The sequence below is a fragment of the Manis javanica genome, chromosome 1, assembly GCF_040802235.1.
Source record: "Manis javanica isolate MJ-LG chromosome 1, MJ_LKY, whole genome shotgun sequence".
Classification (NCBI taxonomy): Eukaryota; Metazoa; Chordata; class Mammalia; order Pholidota; family Manidae; genus Manis; species Manis javanica.
This window is the reverse complement of record NC_133156.1, coordinates 3,291,699-3,303,569: the sequence shown is the minus strand read 5'-3', so window position 1 is coordinate 3,303,569 and position 11,871 is coordinate 3,291,699. Positions and strand designations below refer to the sequence as shown.

The window sequence follows — 11,871 nt, the reverse complement described above, 5'->3', positions numbered from 1 at the left end:
GGGAAAAGAGAATGAAGTCGCATCACAGCCAGGCAACAGCTGCTTGCTCCGGCCGTCACCTCCCTGGCTCCCCCAGAACCTCTGCTGGGCCCTGGCTGCAGGTGGAGCCCAGAGCCACATGGAAGCTCTGACTCCCAGCTGCTTCATTAACCATTGCAGTGGCGGGCTGGCACCAAAGCATGCGAGGATGGGAATGTTGGCTCAGCTTGGGACAGACTGTGACAACCCTGGGAGGTGAGCAGGGGGCCTGCTGCCTGGAATCCTTCTGCCCCCAGCAGGGCATGTCCCCACTGCCAGGTGGTCCCAGGAATGGACTGGGGCAAGACACAAGGACACACATCGTGTGGGTGCGCCTGGCAGAAACTCCACGGGCACTGAGACAACACAGCACACTGGCGCTTGGAAAAGCTAGTACTTTTTATTAATGGTAGGTGACTAATACATTACTGCAGCCAATAAATTATTACAAAAACGAGAGATTTATTAAACCATCACTCTTACAAAATTACAGTTAATATGGGGTGGGAGGTGGTGGTGGGGTTGGGAAGTGGGATCACTGCATGTCGGCTGTTAATGCCATCCCCTTCTTATTGAAGCAGCTCTGCCAGCAAGCTTCCATGGGGTCAGCCTCTTTTTGGCGGGGGGCAACCTAGTTCTTCATCAGACTCTTGTGAACTATGAGGTCTCTTGGGAGCCCACCTGGGGACTAGCTTCTCTGCTTCCACCTTTGCTGGGGTGGGCATAGGTGCAGTCCCATAGGCCTGGTAGCCACCAATGAGGTGAAGTGTCTCTCCATGCCAGCACAACTGGTCTTCAACATGCCCTTCATAGATGAGGTGATAGTATACGGGTGTAGCCAAAGGGGAAGCTGCTGCTGCTGCTGCTGCAAAGAAAACCAGAACTGATCAGTCACTCCTCCTGTACACAATGTCCTGCCAGATCCTTCCCTCTGTCATGTCTCTCTCAGTTTCTGGCTGAAGCCATTTGATCTACTTGGCATCTAAAATTCAGACTTGGCCCATCACCTCTATGCATCCCCTAGAGAAGTGATATTGGCTTCAAAAGCAATTCCGTGGAGCCTGTGGCAGCAGGAGACCAGGAAATCTGTTCCCCATTCCCAGAAAAAACACAACCTGAAAATGATTGCAATCAGGATCCCCTCCATCTCTCCCTTCCACAACAGAGGAAACATTAGTTAATGTCTGTAACTTCTGAGGCGGTTTTAAAGGAAATAACTTTCAAGTTTTGGAAAAAATAATCTAACATGAATCAGTTAAGAATCCCTCTCCCTTTGAGCCCCATTTGTGTTGCCTTTTTCAACCACGCTGAACTCTAGCCCTCTGATACTTCCATGTAGATTTGAAAAAGGCAAATCCCAAAGCAGAGTGACCAGGAGGCTCAGGCCAGAATGTGGGAACCTAGTCTAGGCTCACATCAGCACAACCTCTGGGATGTCTTTTCCTCAGCCGTTAGGTCTCAGTGTCCCTTTATCACTCCCCTTGGCTCTCCTGCTCTTCCCATCAGTATGACACCCTTTCCCCCCTACTCAGAGGCTCAGTCTGGGATGTGTCTGAGGGGACCCATGTGGACAGTATGGTAAGGGTGCCCAGGTTGGAAGGTGAGGTTATGAGTGGCCCTCAACAGCTCTTCCTCAAAACTGCTCCATTTACACAAAAATGCTCTTGACTTCTGCTAAGAGGCCAATCACCACACTGGCTTTTGCTGGTCCTAGAACAGGCCAGCCTCATTCCTACATCAGGATCATTCACTTGCCATTTCTCCAAGGGTCCAGCAGGAAGCATTTGTAGCCCAAAGGTGGAGGGAAGGCTACATTTATAAAGATTAGGAACTTACCGAACGCTTGCCCAGGGATGACATTTCACTTGCCCTCAGCAGTGAGCAGGAACACTGGTATTAGTTAACAGCTGGGGAAATTCTGACGTGTTGCAGGCAAGCCTGAAAGGAGAAGCCAGGTGGCAGCCAGGTGAGGCTGTGTGCCCACCAGTGACTCTTGTACAGATGTCCCGCCTAGGCCTACCTACTGCGCAGCCCTCCCAGGGAACAGAGAATGTTACACTGGATGTAAATCCGGTCAGACATTCTCAGGCAGCCAGACTACTATCTGGTCTCAAACTGGTAGGAGTGCTTCTCCAACAACAATACATTTGCATAGTCACACTGCCATGGCAACAGTGAGGCCTGTGAGGTCGACACCCAGTGAGGTCACATACAGAATCTTGGGACTTGAGGGGCAGGCTTCAGGCTCTCTTGTAGAAGAGAGCAGGGTGGAGGCAGAGGGGTCACCCTACCTGGCCCTTCCATCAAGCCCTGCGTATCCATGCCTTAGTCAAGTAGCCATTTCCTGTGGAATGTACCTGTGGGCTGGCACAGGAGGGCAAAGGACCCACATTCTGACATTGGCTTAAAAGGCAAGATTAACCTAAGAGACAGCCAGGGTGTTTGGCACTGACCCTAAGGATTCCACAGTTGGAAGGGCAGAGATTTGTGTGGACTAGGGAATCAGGGAAGGCTCCTTGGCAGTGAGCCTGAAGGGCAAGTGAAATTGGGACCTATGGAGAGGAGAGGGAAGGCACTCCAGTTGGAAAAAATAAAAGCAAAGTTCTTCTTAACCTTGCCCTGCCCCAAATGTTCATTCATAGACCCTTTGTGATTTTACAAGTAAGAATTCAAAAAACCAAGAGGTTAAGGGGCCTATAGATTACACAGGCAGTGGAAAGGTGTTCTGCTCAAGGATAGGGTTTTTCCTTGGGGCTCTGGATGTATAGCTGAAAGGAATGTGAGGAAAAGCTCATCACATTTCAAAGTGACTCTGGGAGGGACATTACAAGTGCTCTAAGGCAAAGTGAGGGTCCTGAATGACTTCACAGAGTGGGAATGAATTCTGACTTTAAGATACCATTTTTCAGGTGCAAACACTAAGGCAGTGGGAGATAAGTGGTATGGTAAAAGAGGCTTAGTAGGGTGGCCCCTGTGAGCAGAAATCAGCTCCCAGACAGGAAATGATGAGGGCTTATTAACTCAATGCCAAGTCTCCCTCAATCCCTCCAGACTCCCCTTCCCCTCTGTCCTATCTGGACTGGGACAGTGGCCCTGAGATGCCCCAAGGAGAGATTCCACTCCTCCTGTATCTCAGACTGTCTCACTGCGGCCTTGGATGCCACCTGTTCCAAAGCCCCATTTCACAAATACGGAAAGGGAGGAAAAGGATTTCTGGATCACAGAGCACATTAGTAACTGGCCTGGAGAGCAAATTCAGACTGTAGCCCCAATTGCAGTACCTCCCACTGCTTCACCTGCCACCTCCTGGACTGTCACTGACAACCAGACAAGGAAAGCGCATTGCCTGCCACACAGAAGGGCAATGAAAGTCACCTCCACACCCCAGGCAGGCCTAGGGAAGAGGTGGGCAGAAGTGCCCACTATAGCCTACAAGGGTGGTGGGGGCTTGGACAGGTTAGTGGGTGGGAGGGGGTGGCCTAGAATTTTAACTGTGGGAACTGGCCCATCTGAAATGGATCTGGGAGCAACTTGAGCCTTGATTCTGCTCCTAGATGGCCTGCTGGTGACAGGCCTGCCCTCTACACCCAGCCAAACTGATTTTTACTATGGACTCTGGAGTTCACATTGGTTCAACTACTCAGCAACTCTACTGACCAGCAGGGAGCCACTGGTATTTAACCTCTGTGCCTCAGTGTCCCAGTCTCTTAAGCAAACACCTCAGGGGCTGCTGTGAGAACTGACCACACAGCACACCTGCAGAGCTTAGCCCTCCAGTAGGGACACTCTGAATGATGGAAGATGTTACTATTGCTTTAGCACAGGCAGCTTCCATGCCTAGAATGTCTTCCTTCACTTTTCACAGCTAATTACTCTGCCTCCTGGTAGTCTGAGCTTATATGGGACCTCTTCCAGGAAAGCTTCTGTGAAGCTCCATCCCCAAAGCCTGGATCAGGGACCTCCTCTGGGCTCGCAGTGCCCTGACAAGACCCCACCCATCAGCTTTGATTGATAAGGGTTATAACAGTTTCTCCCTCTTCCAAATTCAAGTTGAAAGAATGAAGGGATTCAGATCTGCTATCAATACATACCTTTCAGGCAAGTTCTTAGCCCCTGCTTCTTCTCAATGGGAATGATTTCCTGGTTCTGCTGACAACTTGAGTGTGAAAGTGTAGGGACCTCCAGAACCTGGGACTGTCCACCGTGGGGATCTCCAGAAGGGAGGTGATTTCGGGGCCCCGTGGGGCAGAACCCGACTCGGAAGACTGAAACGTCGTGGGTGACCAAGCCCTCATTACCCTCTGTGGGACCCGCTGCCTCTACTTCAGCGCAGGCCCAGCAGCCCCTCCCACTTCTAGAGCAGCGCTAAGGCCCCGCCCAGCAGCCCCTCCCTGGCCGAGGACCTGGCTGCCCCGAGGCCTCTCCTACCTGACATGGCACACCTGCTTGTGCTCCCGCTCTGGCTCAGTCTCGGGACCATCGGGCGTCCTGTCGGTGGATCCTCGCGTGCCCCGCAGCCGCATCAGCTCTCAGCCCCGCGCCTCGCACTCGCCCTGCCCCTCCTGGCGCTCCCGCCGCGCGCCCGCCATCTCCTTGGTGAGCACGTGGAGACGCTGACGCTGCTGGCGCACCTCCGCGCTCAGCGCGCACCTTGCTCCACTTCTCGCGCCAGTTGGCAAGCGCACAGGTCTTCTCCATTTGCGCAGCCCGCGCCCGCGCCTTCTCCAGCTCCCGCAGCCGCAGCTCCATGCGGCTCTCCCAGTCCCCGTCCGCCAGTAGCGTGGGTGGCGGGGGCAGTGGCAGCGTGCGCGGTGCCCTGGGGAGGGCGTGCCGCTGGGCGGGGTGGGCGGCAGCGAGTCGGCCGGGTCCATGCGCTAGGGCGACAGGCTGTCCAGGATTTTCAGGAGGCTGCCCTTGGACAGCTGCAGGGACTCGGCCAGCCGGGGGCTCAGCTAGTGGCTCATGGTGCCGCTGCGCGGGTGGGCGAGCAGCCCCTCGGCCCTGGGTTCAGACTAGTGGCCGAACTCAGGGGTGGCGCGGGAGACACGTGCTGGAAGTGATACCACTGAGAATGTTGGCCACCACTACCCACTTCTCTCCCAGCCGCCGGGTGGGGACTGTCTCCTCTGACCTGTGGGAGAACACAACTGTTATTAGGCTGTTGAGGTTATCCACAGATGATAACCATAAGATCAGCCTGGCGACAGGAGTGACCCTCAGAGGGAACAGCATGGGCAAAGGCAGTAGGAGAGAAAGTGGTCTGCGCCAAGAGAGCCTCCCCTTTCCAGTCCCTTCACCCTGCAGCAACGGCAGCTGATCTGAAACTTTGATCTGCTGTTCTTGACTGAATGGGGTATGGCACTCCCCATCTCCACCCAGAACGCAGCAGGCTTGTGCTGCCCCTGCTGATGGTCCCCTCCCTGCATCTTCCACTAGACCTTTAATCCTTAAAATGTATCTGAGATGTCACTTCCTCCTAGAATGCCACCCGCACCACGTCAGGCAAGGTGGCTAGCCCTGGCCCACGTCACTATAGCTTATCATCACTATGCTAACCAGCCTTGCTGTACCTTATTTCTATGTCCTTGTTTGCTCCCCATCCTCACCCCAGACTGTGAGTTTGCTGAGAGCAGCGACTGGCTCCTGGCCACAGTTTCAGTCCCAACATATGATGACAATGACAGTGACATTTGTGAAGGACCAATTACAGGCCAGATACCATGCCCAGGGCCTGCTGTGAACTATCTTGAAAACACTTGGAAAATCTGCACAACCCAATGAACTAATATTTTCCAAATGACTGAAACATGATGTTATACAATCATATGTGGGTAAAAGATCCATTCAAAGAGCAAGGTGGCTTTGTAACATCTTGCTAAGTTGACAGTAACTGCACTAGTGGTGGTGAGGATTTAATAATATGGGTAACTGTTGAACCACTGCGTTATATACTCGAAACCAAGATAAGATTTTATATCAATGATACTTCAATAAAAACAAAAAGAGCATGGTGGACCAATGGATTTTAGTATAACAGTACAGAAAATTCATTGATATGGTTTCAGAGTCCACATGCAACTAGCCTAAAAGAAAAACTCATTGTTGAGTTTTGGTGTAGTATCAAAGAAAGATATCTACAATTATCTAAAGAGGCCATGTTAACTGGGGTTAACACCCAAAATATAGAAAGAACTCATAAAACCTAACACCAAAAAAGCAAACAACCCAATTACAAAATGGGCAATGTATAGACATTTTTTCCAAATAGACATTTTTCCAAGGAAGACATAAAGATGAAATGATGCTCCACATCACTAATCATGAGGGAAATGCAAATCAGAACCACAATGAGATATCACCTCATACTTGTTAGAATGTACTATGCAAAAGAAAAGAAATAAGTGTTGGTGAGGAGAAAAGGGAACCTGCCTACATTGTTGGAGGGAATGTAAATTGGTTCAGCAACAGTGGAAAGCAGTATAGAGGTTCCTCAGAAAATGAAAAATAGAAATACCATATAATGCAGTAACTCCACTTCTAAGAATTTACCCAAAGAAAGCAAATCTTTGATTTGAAAAGATATATGCACCCCTATGTGTATTGCCACATTATTTACAATAGCCAAGATATGGAAGCTACCAACGTGTCCATCGGTAAATGAATGGATAAAGAAGTGGTAGTACAATAGAATATTAGTTAGCCATAAAAAAGAATGAAATCCTGCCATTTGCAACAATGGATGGACCTAGAGGTTATTATTCTCAGTGAAATAAGGCAGGTGGAGAAAGGCAAATACCACATGATTTCACTTACATGTGGGATCTAAAAACAAAACAAAATGAACAAAATAGCTATAAACTCATAGACACTGAGAAGTGACTGGTGGTTACCATGCAGGTCGGATTGGGGTGGGCGGTTGAAATAGGTGAAGGGGATAAAAAGGCACAAAATCTTAATCATAATATAAATTAGTCATGGGGATGAAAGTACAGCACAGAGAATATAGTCAATTGCTGCCTAAATCTTTCTATGTTAACAAATGGTAACTACACTAGGTGGGGTGAGCGTTTAATAATGCAGATAACTGCCAAATCCTGTGCACTTGAGATCAATAGAATGTTAAGTAAAAATAAGTAAATAAATAATTCAAAGGTCATTAAAATATCCTACCTTTTCCAACTTCCTATCTATGGGAAGCCAGATTTTCTTTTTATACTTCACCAAAATAACATATCTCAACAGACTGAATGCAGAAACATGTGAGAATTCAACTATCTTCTATTAAGCCAGATATTAAAGAGGTTTACAAAAATGTGTAATTCCACACATCTTCTAAATGTTTTTTCATCTGAAAAGTGTACATTTCAAAAAAATGTGTCAAGTCAAAAATAAATTGGTTTATTATTTTTAAGAATTAAAATTTAAATAACAGTTTTTTAATTTTGTGTTTTAGCTTCTAATAAGTAGTTAATTCTTGGTAGATATACTCTCTATAAACAAAAGCTCTTTGGAGTCCCCAGTAATTTTTATATAGGGGTCCCAAGACCAACAAATTTGAGAGCCACTTGTTTATGATAATAATTTGTGTTTTGATTTTTTTTCATCAGAATGTCCCAGGGCCTTTGCACTGGTTTCTTTTGCCTACCTCATTCATCATGTCCAGTACTGGTGATAAAGGGATGTTTGAAGGTGCCTATCCAACACTTCCTCTTCTCTGATGTGAGCAATTGTCATTTTCTCTAACCTGAATACTGTCCTGAATCATCTCCTATACCAAAAATCTGGAGGGCCAATGTCCAAGTTTTAGTTTAAATGTCACTCCCTCAGGGAGACTGCCTGAACCTCCCCTCTCCTCTCCTACCCCATAGGTGAGCAATGGGGTCTCAAGGTGCCCTGTGTCCTTCCCTAATAGCACCTAATACCAGGGGGACTGTTGTGTTACTTCTGAGAGTATTTTTTTCATTTTGGCCTCCCCTATTCAAAGTAGCTCCATGAGGCTAGTCCCCTGCCTTTTTTGCTCATTGCTGGATCCTCAAGTTCTAGGACATCTGTTCAAAGAATGAATGAATGTAGATGTGTGTTCACCAGCAGCTGAAGCTATGGGTTGTGGGATTTGTAGTTGTGCTGTGTTCCTGCAGCATGGAATCATGGAAGGATATTTTGCATGACTTATGAGGATACGTAGAAAGAAATCAAACCACAGCAAGCTTCATTATAGAATTTATTTTCCAGAGCATTTATAAAACAAGATATTGCTGCGTTGAGTGAGAGAGATAGGAAGAAGTGGGGGGTGCCTTTGATCACCATGCTCTCCACCACACCCTTCCTCTTATACTCCCGGTGGGTGACCCCATTAAGGAGAGAGGGGAAGGATGGAGGGAAGGAACTGGGCTACCTCCTTCCTGAATCTCCTTTCACTTGGTACTTTCCAGGGAGAAGGCATGGTGCAAATAAGGATTTTTGTCTTATGTGGATTTGGAAAATGTGCAATTCAGAGAGCCCAGTGTGATTCTGTGGAAGACCCAGAAAATAAGTTTTAATGATGAGGAAAGAAGGAAATGATTATCAAAATATGAATTCACTAGGCCATATTCCCTGCAAGCCTATTTTGGAAGTCAAGGTAATTAAGCTTAAGTTTTAAAGGTCAGTTTTAACCAACTCATGAGGCAAATGGCAATGGTGACCTCATCCTGGTCCTCTGTATCTATGGCAACTGAATTTCTGAGCTGTGATTAAAAATAAAACTAGAAGCACTTCATGAGTCCCAGCACTAGCCCCAAATAAGTATACAAGAAAGTAGGTGAACTTGACATACTGTCTCAAGATATTCTGGCCATTTATTGGGAAAACAAGCAATAGAACCTGCTGTTAAAACTGGACCCATCCTCCCCTGTAACCTTGTGTAAGAGGAAGATCACCCCCAGAGCAATTGTTTGTCATTCATGTATTGGTCTTAGGTTGCAAAATAAAGGTAGCATAAGAAGGCGATTACTTGGGGATTTGATCTAAAAAAAAAGCCTGTTTTTTCCTATAATCATAAAAGAAAATTTCTAAAGTATCAGGGAAAAAATTACCTGAAATTTCAATCAGGGTATCTATTTCCTGTTTCTTTTCCTGCTTATGCCTTTATTTCATAAAATCAGAATAATATGTTACAATCTCTTTTCCATGTCATTATTCATGGAATATTTTGAATATCTTAACAATGGCATAAAATTCTGTCATATAAACCTACAAATTACTTTTAGATGTTGCCTCATTTATTCCTAAATTCAGATTAACCAGAGTATAATTTTTACATTTGACATTTTAGCATGCCCTTAGCATGCCCTTGCATGGGCAGTTTTGACCCTCACTTTTGAAGGGGGCAGCTCTCTGCCTCTGTTGCCCTGATCTAACCCCGTTTTGGATCCTCAGCTGAACAGATATGAGACAGTCCCATTTTGGTGTCCTGTTTCATATAGAAAGACAAATTGCAGGAATAACTCAGAGATACCAATAGAAATATAACAGAGGTGGTAGATGTTCACCCACTTACTTCCATTTTTGTTCGACTAGTTAGAGGAAAAAAAAATATTAAAGATAATAATAATGTTAGAATATTAGAATATTAGCAATAACAAGTAATGTTATAAATAATTACAGCACTTAAGATATAAATTATATGATATGAAGTATATACAATACTATATTATATTAATATATTTATTAATAAGCCAGAAGAATGATATAATGTTAATAAACTAAATATAATAAACTCTAAATATTCTACATTAAAGAAGAGATTCTTCCTGTGGGTCTGCAGGCGACGGGAGAAGATGGCGGCCCTGGGGGAACCCGTGCGGCTGGAGCGGGATATTTGTAGAGCAATTGAATTGTTGGAAAAATTGCAAAGGAGTGGAGAGGTACCACCCCAGAAACTTCAGGCTTTACAAAGATTCTTCAAAGTGAATTCTGCACTGCTGTAAGAGAGGTTTATGAACATGTCTATGAGACTGTGGACATCAGTAGCAGCCCTGAAGTGAGAGCTAATGCAACTGCAAAGGCCACTGTTGCTGCATTTGTTGCCAGTGAAGGACATTCACATGCTCGAGTTGTTGAACTACCAAAAACAGAAGAAGGCCTTGGGTTCAATATTATGGGAGGCAAAGAACACAACTCTCCAATCTATATATCTCGAATAATTCCAGGTGGAATTGCTGATAGACATGGGGGCCTCAAGAGAGGATATCAACTCCTTTCTGTTAAGTGAGTGTTGAAGGAGAACATCATGAAAAAGCTGTAGAACTGCTGAAAGCAGCTCAAGGAAAAGTTAAATTAGTAGTAAGATATACACCCAAGGTCTTAGAAGAAATGGAATCACACTTTGAGAAAATGAGATCTGCAAAATGCAGGTAATACACCTAATGCAGTTCAAAACTTTATATTCCATTTTGCTTTCAGCTAGAGAAGTTTTCCTTGTGACCTACTGATGGCTGCAATGCCAGTGATTATAAATAACAGAAACTTCCCTTGAAATCCTCCTTGCCATTTTATAAATGCCTATTTTAACATCATTTATTGTTCCAGAGATGCATACTCTTTTTTCTGATAAGAAGTAAAAGGTGATGAGGGCAATTCTGTCCTGCTGTTTATACAGGCCTTTTTCAAATGCAGATTTTGTCATAAAATAGTTATAGATTTCTAAAAATGCTTTTTTAATATAAAAATGTACTTTTACATTCTTAATCTTTTTTTTTAGAAAAAAAGATTTTCTTCATTTGGCTCCTTATTTAAAAATAACCGTTCTCCAATTCTTTTTTTTGCCTAACTTTTTTTTTAACCTGGAAAATTTCTTGATGGGTTTCCAAGAAATTAAACATACCAACTTCAGCTACAGCAGTCCCTTACATTATAACTGTTAACATCACTACTGCATTTTGTACTTTGAACACACACATAATATATAATCAGTGATAAATCATTACTCAGCACAGTGGAAGTTTTTTACTTTTATTTAAACATAATGAATATTCATTTATACTGATTTATGCAAGTAACTTTTTAAACACTGGTACTGTTATTGCTAAATATGTATTCTTCCATAATGTTTGAGCGATGAGGCAAGAGGTTTGATTGTTAGCATTACTGATTATGTCTCTTTATATTCAACAACATGTCATAAATTACAAATGCAATCACAGGGTCAGGTTTCATCTTGTGAAAATTTTCTTAATGCTATTCTTTTTATTTTCATATATTTCTTATGTTTTGGTACTTCCATTTGTAGAGATGAGCCAGTTTCCCAGTGGTGGGGAATAGCAGAAACAAAGAAGGAAAAGTAAAACCTTTGACCTCACTAGCCTCATGAGTTACACAACTCTTACTAACTTGATTCTAAAAATTTATTTTAATAGGAAGAAGATAGAATATATTTAAGATACATAGAAATTATGAGGTGATGTACTCATAAGAATCTGCAGACTCTGTCAAAATGAGTAGGAACTTTTCCATATTAAAATTGTTGGATTTAGAGATGTGATCTTCGTTTCAATGATTCAAATATGATGGTGGGAATTACAAGATGTTCTTCCATTTGTCCACTGGATGTCTCTATTTTACTGAAAGGCAGCTATTCAGCGTTTTACTGTGACTGAGATCTTTGAAGGCTGAAATTAAAGAGTTGAGGTTCATTTTCAGTCACAATTTACAGGAATATTTGTATGGTTTAAAAATTTTTTAAGTGACAAAAATAATGGATTGAAATATGTAAGGAATTTAGCATAATTATTGACCCTGTGTAAAAAGTGGGTATTTTGTAACATTACTTCAGGAAGAATAGAAATGCATATTTTTTTCTGCATGTTTGTGATT

At 44.2% G+C, this 11,871-nt stretch overlaps 1 protein-coding gene and 1 pseudogene across 4 annotated transcripts in view; one reads left to right on the top strand and one right to left on the bottom strand.

Moving 5' to 3' along the window:
* Window positions 1–460: 460 nt before the first annotated feature.
* The window catches only part of LOC140845543 (coiled-coil domain-containing protein 102A-like), a 51,027-nt gene continuing 39,616 nt past the window's right edge, over window positions 461–11,871 (bottom strand). The window contains exons 2-4 of one of the 4 annotated variants that reach the window (XM_073219976.1): window positions 4,447–5,149; window positions 1,855–1,956; window positions 461–883 (exon numbers count right to left, since the gene is read on the bottom strand). In XM_073219976.1, the coding sequence (XP_073076077.1) occupies window positions 4,548–4,889 (342 nt within the window). In that variant the 5' untranslated portion in view covers window positions 4,890–5,149 and the 3' untranslated portion in view covers window positions 461–883; window positions 1,855–1,956; window positions 4,447–4,547. The remainder of the gene's footprint in view (window positions 884–1,854; window positions 1,957–4,446; window positions 5,150–11,871) is intronic. The other 3 variants (XM_073220015.1, XM_073220055.1, XM_073220072.1) reach the window with 3 other exon arrangements.
* On the top strand, window positions 9,822–11,649 carry LOC140848129 (protein lin-7 homolog C pseudogene; annotated as a pseudogene).